At 41.6% G+C, this 9410-nt stretch overlaps 1 protein-coding gene across 1 annotated transcript; it reads left to right on the top strand.

Annotated features, from left to right (window-relative positions):
- Window positions 1–92: 92 nt before the first annotated feature.
- Window positions 93–1162, top strand: LOC1280926 (ribonuclease P protein subunit p29). The gene is made up of 4 exons (XM_320799.4): window positions 93–153; window positions 221–533; window positions 617–762; window positions 835–1162. The coding sequence occupies exons 1-4, from the start codon at window positions 147–149 to the stop codon at window positions 969–971; spliced, it is 603 nt and encodes a 200-aa protein (XP_320799.4). The 5' UTR covers window positions 93–146; the 3' UTR covers window positions 972–1162.
- The last annotated feature ends 8248 nt before the right edge of the window (window positions 1163–9410 follow it).

Raw genomic sequence — 9410 nt, 5'->3', positions numbered from 1 at the left:
TAATACTGGTTGTAGTTAAAGTGTGTGCGTGACAGCTGTACTGGCTATTTGCTTACAGCGGTACAACCGGTACCAACCGGCGAAACGTCAAACTTTGTAAACAAACCATCCCAAAACAAACTAGACCGTCCGCACGTGCGTCCACGATGGCTGGTAAAGCGCTGTAAAATCATCGTTTATTGCGTGTAAAAGCTAACATAACATTTCCCTCCACCGTTAGATCCTTCCTCGTTCCTGGCAAAGCTGGTCGCTCCACGCTACCGGCATGAAATACTGGAGATTGCTAACAGCAGTGTGGACCTTGGGGACAAGCACGTCATCCTGAAGAAGAACAAAGCGAACGCGGGGAAGCTTACGCAAAAGAAACTTTCGCGCAGGGAAATCAAAGAGCTTGGCCTGTACACCTTACCGCACGATACGATTACGTACCGAGATGGGTTGAAGCTACACCGGATGTGGCTCGGCTATTACGATACCTTCTTCCCGCCGGGAGAATGTCCGGATGTGACCGAGGCGAGATACAACACGATTGTGTATGTACCGGAATGGGGGAATGTTTTTAGTGCTATAAGGGCATATTGATCAGTGTTTCCTTTTTCTCTCTGTCTCTCTGTAGAGCAAGCTTACTGAAGGCGGATTATCATGGAGCCAAAATTCACATCGTTCGATCGAAACAGCCCAGCGTGGTCGGCATGAAGGGCATCGTGGTACTGGACACGAAAGGAACCTTCAAGATGATTTCGAAAGACAACAAACTGCGAAGTGAGTAACCTGTTTCAATGGCAGGTGGTTTCTCGTATTCTGTTTTATCTAATTCGCTTTTTGTTCTTTTAGCAATCCCGAAAAATGATTCCCAGTTCGAAGTGTTCCTACAAGATAAGGTGATAACGATTTTCGGTAAACATCTCAACGCGCGACCCGCCGAACGGTCGGTGAAAAAGATGAAAACGTTCGCCTTTCCCGATCTGTAGAGGGAAGTGGAGTTAGGTTTAGAAAGCGGAAGCCATTGTGTGATACAAATTAACGTTCAATCGAATGTGTGCAGTAATATGCATCATCAGCTGGTACAATGAATATAGAAATGAAAAGATTGTTAAATAAAACCATGATTTTGGAGAAGCTTCGACATGCTGCCAAGTACGACAGGTACGGAAATCGGAAACGTACTGCCTTTTGAAATTAATTTTAATTTAACCACAGGTGAGCGCAATAACTATACACCACAGGACTGAAGACTGTTAATTATCATATCATTTAGAAATAATCGTTTAAAATCACTAAATTTCATCTAATTGCTGTTGGATTTCTATCCTGAAATTCCTGTTGGATTCTGTTGGTCTCGGATCAGTTAAAGGTAGCTTTCGCTAGAGTCCAGCAGATGACGCACTGGTTACGTTATTTTTGAATTTTGCTTTGCAAAAGCGGTTGGACGTTTGGTTTGAATTAAAATTTTATTTAAATGCGTATTATCATTTCCAATTTTAGCTTAATTTGTTCAATTTTGATTATTCAATTGTGTTTGTTATAAACAAAATTAACTCAAGCGCATATGAATAATTATTTCTTTTTTTTCGACTTTCTTCTCCCAAATTGTCATACTCGTCAGTACAATTTGATCATTTTTCTTGTTCGTTTTTGATAGAACTTGGTTTTCTGAAAATAATTTTAATGTTTATCATTCTCTGGTACATAATTAAATTGATTTTAAGTGAAGTTTGCATATTGTTACTTTTCATGATAATGAGAAGCTATCGTTATGATACAAATAATTAATATAATTTCTAAAATGAATCTAATTCATTTGTATTTTTTATATTAATTCCAACTACTCGGATATATATCCAAAAACGAACATCCGAAAAAGAGACACATTTAATCTGAATAACAACATAAAGGCCGGGCTACATTGATCGTACTCCGTAGTGTAATTTCGATTTTCACTAGCCCATCTGGCGGAGGCTGGAGGAAGCTTTTTTTGGTCGTCAAGGGAATGGTCGTACCGGATCTCAAATTTAAGTAGTTTTTCCATCGTTTTTTGTCATGAAAATGGATGCAATGCGTACAAGACATGTGCATCTACCTTTAACAAAACTTTTCTCGTCCAAAGTAAGTAAAAAACATGAAAAAATTACATATTTTCTGAAGCGGCTCCAAATTGTTTGGAAAAATGCTTCGGTCAGCCGCCGCCAGATGCGCTAGTGAAAATCGAAATTACACCAGAGAGTACGATCAATGTAGCCCGGCCTTAATAAATACCAAACACATGGATCAATCGTACCAAAACAAAAACCTATATCTGACATTGCTAAAACTACGCATTTCCTTTGTGGTATTTAAACACATCATTGCTACGTTCTTGCCTAGCTGAATGTGGGACGGTAGTCTCCCCTATGATGTGTCACCATTTTCCTCGCACCCGCAACGCATCGTTCACCATCCAGAAGCACACCAGAGCTCAGCTAATGGTCATCTTCTGTGCCGCTTCAGCAAAGACCACCCAGGTACGATGGTGCACGCTCCGAGATCAACGGTCCCTCCCGGAGACAGCGGCAGCAACGCGGCCCAGGTAATGGCGCCGGCTCCGTATGATTCGATTGTGAATCCATTTTCCACGAAACGAAACAGCCCGCCGCATCGCATCGATATCGTGTGTTCGCTATCGGCCACACGGGTCGGTGTACGGTGGTTCCGCGCCCGGGCGACGAAATTGAATTATGCTTGGGCATTAAAATTTTATCCTTCATCTTCCGTTTAGAAAATTGAAAAGGGGATTTGCCACTTTGAAGTAGTGAGCAATTTGCTCGCACCACACACACACACACACACTGGCGCGGGAGTGGTGGTGTGAGGCTTTTAGTGGTACTTCCGAGTGGGCACGAGCGAGTTCTCGATGGCTCGACAGGAAGTCATCATCGCCCCGGACACACGTATAAATCCCAGGTATCGCAATCAAACGGTGCCAGGATGTGCCATCGATTAGGAAAGCAGCCAAACTGCGGCGTAGTGTCACCCGTGTCCCTGTCCCTGGAGTCCTGGATGGGCCTGACACATCGTTCGGGCACGTCATTCCCCTTTCCGAGCATGTCGGGAATGGCTGTGTCTCGTGTCCTTTTGCTTGTCGCCATTTCCTCCAGGGCTATTTACCGTACCAAGGTTTTGGAGACACACACACAGAGGGACCATCGTACACGTCGGTGGATAATGTAAAGCCGTTATTATTATTTTGGATCATCCCTTTGAAGGCTAGAACCCCCCGTTTTGGACGACTACTTCAAAGGGAGAAAACATTGTATCCTCGGCACTGGACTGGAGCCTCGGTTTTGGGGATGCGTTGATGAAGTGAGTGCGTTCAGCACGTTCTCGTTTGGTTGCTTTTTACCACAGCAAGGGACATCGGATGGCCAGTCTTGGGCGAGTGACACTTTAGCCGTTTTTTTGTTGTTGTAGGGGACTTTTGGAGCATTGGCTTTGGAGAAGAAGAGTCACAGATCTGGGGTTTTCAGTTCAGGCTTGTCCAAATCCAATCACACCGTCGGCGCAGTTCCGATTCGAGGATCAGCAGCAGATGGGGATTATTAATTCCTCATTAAGCGTCCGCATCTTTGAAAATGCTTCCCTCGGGAGCAATTAGCAGGGTACAACGGGGCAGGTACGGCTGTAAGATGATATGCCGCTGCTGCTGCTGCTGCTGCTGCTATGAAAGTATATTAATACACAACACGCCGCACTTACCTAGAAGGATTGATAGGAACAGGGATTTTAACCAGGGAGGGAGTAAAAAGGATTTGACATTAATATGATGCTGCAGGGCGGGGAAATAAAGTTTGAAATCGGAAAGGAGGAATCGCAAATTGAGCTGCAATTAATTTTTAATAATTATTCAGTTCGGAAAAGTCGTTTAAATTATGATATAACAAAGAACGGGTTAATACATACTTCATTATGATTTTTATATCGTTTGAAGATAATTTGCTTTCTTAAATTGATGCTTTCAGATGTTCATGTCGAGAACATCTAAAAAAAAACAAATTTATTGAAATAATAATACAAAAACTTGGAGAAAATTGTGAGCATTGCAGGCATTGCAGACGCAATTAAGCTTAGGTTGAACTTTTATTTTATTTCATTCGTATTGTTGTTAACAATAAATTGAATAAACAATAATCAAGAACTTTGAATACTTTTAAAAATGTTGTTATTCATTGTTTCATTTGTTGTATCTTCATTTGTTAAGAAACCAACCTTTCAGCTAGTTGCCGTCGGCTGCGTTGCCGGTAGTGTTTTGAATGCGCACTATTTCTTAAATTTATTTTTCAAATTGAAATTGAGGCTTTGGAATATTTGAGATCAGAGATTATTTTGTGTACTGCACGGTTAACCTGTAACAGTCTTATTAATAAATAGCTTCCCTAAACCGGAGGCGACTCGATGGTTGAATGGTAAGGGCGCCGGCGATTACAAGGTAGAATGTGGTTCGATTCCTGTCATGGAACGTCACGAAGTACACAAACGAAGTTTTAGACGACAAATCAAGATAAAGAAAGATATACATATTGTTTTATGAATTTGCAATTAAAACTTAAAACGGCAATCGCTTAATTATTTACTTAAATAACACTAGGGAGAAAGACAGTGCATGAATATATTCACAAAATGTTCACATTGTATTGATAATAAACATCACAGGAGTGTGATGCTTTTATGTTTTTGTAATGACTACGCCCAAGTGCTTAGGCAACAATTTCAAACACAAAAAAAAACTGAAACTATGAGATTTTGTAAAACAATTACCACACAAAACCATGGAATGTCAGAAAGGACAAAAGCGAAGGCTCCAAATCGGACTTAAAATAAGTTTAATTGTTGTGGTTTTAGATGAGTTGGGATTGATGCTATTTTTAAAACAGATTATCATCGGTTAATGACGATGAACTCCTACATTAGACGATACAGGTCAAGCCAACAAGCCACAAGCCAACCGTAAAGTTGTGTTTTGGTGTTTTTCGGGATCAAAATTAATGCTTAAAGTTTCACGACTTGCCGAGAGTCGGTCACACCTTATAAAAGGATTAGCACTTTTTATTGCTGAACAGTATGCTTTAAATGTGTGAGAAATCGTTCAGGTTGGATACGCTATAAGTCCCACTAATTTAAGCATTTTTAATGAGAATTTTATTGCATGGTTCTATATTCGTTCACAATAATGTGTGAAAGCTTTCTACAATGAAAATGATCTATTTTTGTGAGTTAAGTTAAAATAAATTGCACGCAGCTTGTTTCCCCATAAAAGGAAAGATGAATCTATTGTCAGGAATTTTCACCCTCATATGTATTTTAGCTAAAAAAAAAGGAAAATATGCTGACGATAAACAACCATCCAGCCAAAACCTCCATCAAAAGCTACCTTCAGTCGCTCTATTGCGGCAAGCTAGGCCGCCACCTAAAAAAAGCGAAAAAAAAAGAAAACTCCAAACTGTCACGGAAGGATGCGCCCGTAAATTGAATAGCACTCCTGGAATCCGTGAACTCAACCGTGTGCCAGAGTACACGATGCGGGACACAGAGTGGAAGTCCATTTTTTTTTTGGTATCGCACCATAAACCACCCCCTCCCCCCTCGCAGCCCACCAACTAACCAGCCTGGGCGAAGGATGTGCTTGGCGCGTGTGTATTGGTGTCGGTTGTGTCACCATGGCAACACACTCAACGTGTCAAGCGCTCGGGTGTTCGGTTTGGGCGATGCTGCCTCTCTGCCTCTGCTGCTGCCATGTTTGCTTAGTTTGTTGGTAGTATCTCTCGTTGCCTGCTTGCTTCCTGCGGGATTTACTCTGCGGGTATATAGGCGCCATCTAGTGGTGGGTGCGGTGCGGCCGGCTCGACACCGACACAGCGACGCAGCAGCAGCAGCAGCAAAAAAGGGAAGTGTACTTTCGGCTTATTCGCGGCAAAGGTGACTGCGATGGCGCCGCGTCGCATTTATTTATCTGGTAAATATTTTAGCACAGCACAACCGTCAAGCGGGCGCGACGAAACGCAAAAGAGCAGCAGTAAATGTTACGCGAGACCGTTACGCAATAGCAGAGTCTCGAGCAAGTTTGACAAAACTGTTATCGAAAGGTGTGCGCGTTGCTTTTGGTGGCTGGTGGTAAGAGTCCAAGGGTAAGATTTATTGATAGCATAAAATTACGATAAAGCCTTATTAGGAATAATTTAAACAGAATTTTCAGATAAAGTTTATTGTCAAAACATAAATTTCCTCCAATAAAAATATGTAAAGTTGAATAAGATTCATATCTGAACATACTGCGGAATCAATCTCTGTATGCGAAATGAAATATTATTTTGGACGATTTTGGCTACAATTGATCACTTCATAACAAAATACAAAAGAAACTTAGAAAGATAACATGATAGAATAATTAATCTTAATTTTAAGTATCTTGTTGGTTTTTGGCTCGGTTTTGTTATCCAGTTTGGGTTTTTTGATTATTGATAATGAATGTTTACTTAATGTGCATTCTAAGATTGCAGAATTATTGGTTTATTGTGTCTCTCTTTTAATTAAACTTTTCATATAAAGAGTTATTTTTCAATAAATAACTATTTACTAATAATTAACAATCAAACCATTAATTAATTCATAATTAATTGATTAATTGATAATTGATTTATTGGTAATGTATTTATTTGTATTTTATTTGTATATTTATGAGTTTATTACTTTAATTTACCTTTAAATGATGTATGTGTAATTGCAAAAAAAAAAAAAAAAAAAAAAAAAAAAATTGCATTGCTTTATAATAATTAATTTCAGTGCAGTTTTAACTATCTGTTTTTTTATTAATTAATTAATTAAATTAATTTATTAATTTACTAATTATTTGAATACCTTGTTAGTATCATGTTAGCTTGTTTTCCAACCATTTTGTATGGAATTTTACCTGGTCTTTTTTATTATTTCCTATGAATGATATTAGTTACCAGTCTTTTTCTGTCGAAGTTCTCATGCTACTAAAACATTTAAAATATAGCATTTGATAAAAGTTTTGGTTCAATTTTATTTTATCATTTACCGCATTACTACATAAACATTTCTCATTTATTTATGTGCATGTTAGTTGAATTGAAAATTTAAAATATATTTGCATTTCTAGTTGTTTTCACTGCAATTCAAAATAACTGTTATACTTTCTAGCTTCCTTCACGACGCTGGCTAGCTTTATAAAGGTTTCTTTTCCATAAAAATGACACCAACAGTACCATTATTTTGTTTTTTTACTGTCCATCTCTTATTCTACCCACTAACGCTCTCTATTCTTTAGCACTGGCATTTTCCCGTTTTGTGTGTGTGTGTCTATGTCTCTCGCTTTACTCGCTCTCTAACAGTTCAATTCCGCATACCGCTTGATGTACTTTGTGCTTGCCAACCGAACCGTACGGCAGCACGGGCGCCGAGCCCTGAATGTCCTTTTTTCCATCTTTTCCTCAGCTCTAGTTCGGTGTGCACACTCGCACATTTTTCTTCTTTTTCCTTCTCGCTTCCTCTTCTTGGTCTCTCTCTCTCTCTCTCTCTTGGCGGTAACACGCTTTGCTTCCGTTTGTTGTCGATTTTGCACCCCTCGCACGCAGTATCCGGTTTCACCCTGCACGCGAAGCAGCCTCTAATCCGACCGAGGGGAATGGAGGAAAGGGTCGAAATGGTGAAACACACACACATAGAGAGAGAGACAGTGTCGTGCAGGCGCGATACGCAGCACGGTTGAGAAGGCAGAAAGTTTGGTGTCCTTCCGGCCAAAAAAAGGGAGATTGGGTGGGAAGCGAAGCGTTGTCGCTCGTTGGTTGGTCGGTTTGTTTGATTTGGGCCGGTGTCGGTGTGTGTGTGTGTGTACAGGGAAGTCGCACCCTTCCTGCTCTTCTGCATCCACTTCTTTCCACGTTCGTTCTCTGCTTGCGGGTATGGCGGTATAACGGGTGGCTGCGTTGTGTCACCCTCAAGGCAACGCCATTATGTTTATGTTTGCCTCCGCGCGCGCGCTTCTCATCCCCGTTTGCCCCAGCCCTGCCCTCCCCATTGAGTTTCGAGATTGACCTGCGCTTTCCCGGCCTTCTTCTCGTGGCAGTTGATGATGATTGCTCCTTTTCCCCCGTTTTGCTTGCACAACAGCACACTCACATCTTCTCCAGGCCTTTCTCTCTCACTCTCGCTCTTTCTATCTCTTTTTCACAAGCTCTATCTTTTCTAAACGGGAATCCCCCCTCGCAGCAGAGAAGAACCTTTCGTTTGAATGTTCCTAAAGGTAAAGCGTTCCATATACACACACATACAAAAAAAAAGCAAAACCGTAATGGAAGCGAAACAAGGTGATGTATATAAGCACACCAAGCAGATGCACACTTACATCCTTATCACACATACACCGTGTTCCACCAGGGATGGGGTGGAAGCGGCAAGGACATGTCGTGTCGGCAAATACATTTGCGTCATCTTCACCAAAGAGCAGGCGGATGGATGGATGGTGACAACGTTTGGGGACACGGGCAGCAAGAAGGGAGAAGCGATGGGACACATCAGCTTATTTGTCACATCAGCTTCTGGCATGCTCGGCTATGCTTGCCTCCCGGTACCTTTCTTGGAGATTGGAGATTGGAATCGAAATTGAAATCAATGACACTTTCATGGAGCGTCCTTTGGCTGTGGGTTTTCTTTGTGCGTGTTGTTGTTGTTGTTGTGCGACGTTGTATAATGTCAGCCTGTCTCTTGGTATCTCACGACTACACCGTCTTGTGTCTTATGTACCATGTATCGCCCAAGCGGAAACAAGCACACATGTGGAGTTGTCCTTTCGCCATTCGAGCATCCGGTTATTATGCCAACAGAAGCAAAGCGAGTTGTTTGTACGAAAGACACGAGCACATACATGATGGGGGAAGGGGGGAGGGGAGAGGAATAGAGCGCTCGAACTCGTCCTTAGGTCTTTGTCTTTTATTGCTCGTGTCCATCCATCCAAGTTACAGCGCCCCTTCTTTCGCTCTTTCAAATCGGGCCTTCGAATCCCAAACGAGGCGTTAGCTTTTACACACGTGAACCTACACACACACACACACACACACACACACACACTTTGGCAACCGAAAATTAGATTTCCAACCCCAAGGGACAACGCTCTTCAAACACACAAAATGGCACACATTATCAACAGCACCCGGACCCCAGGGGGTTGGGTACAACAAATTTTTGGGGTGACAAAGTTTGTTTCTCTCCGCGATGCACATAAAAAAGAGGCAGCAGCACAACTTTACTCACACGTACACACTTTATGGTCCCATGAGCTAGCGTGTGTGTGTGTGTGGGCGTGTGTTTAAAAGCTTTCCATTTTGTTCAATTAATCCGATGGTGTGTCCCTCGGCATG

The sequence above is a fragment of the Anopheles gambiae genome, chromosome 3 (genome assembly GCF_943734735.2).
Source record: "Anopheles gambiae chromosome 3, idAnoGambNW_F1_1, whole genome shotgun sequence".
Lineage (NCBI taxonomy): Eukaryota > Metazoa > Arthropoda > Insecta > Diptera > Culicidae > Anopheles > Anopheles gambiae.
This window is presented reverse-complemented; position numbering and strand designations above follow the sequence as displayed.

Coding starts and splice junctions, on each gene's coding strand:
- LOC1280926 (XM_320799.4), top strand. Junction 534..616: donor GCGAGATACAACACGATTGT/GTATGTACCGGA, acceptor GTCTCTCTGTAG/AGCAAGCTTACTGAAGGCGG. Junction 763..834: donor GAAAGACAACAAACTGCGAA/GTGAGTAACCTG, acceptor TTGTTCTTTTAG/CAATCCCGAAAAATGATTCC.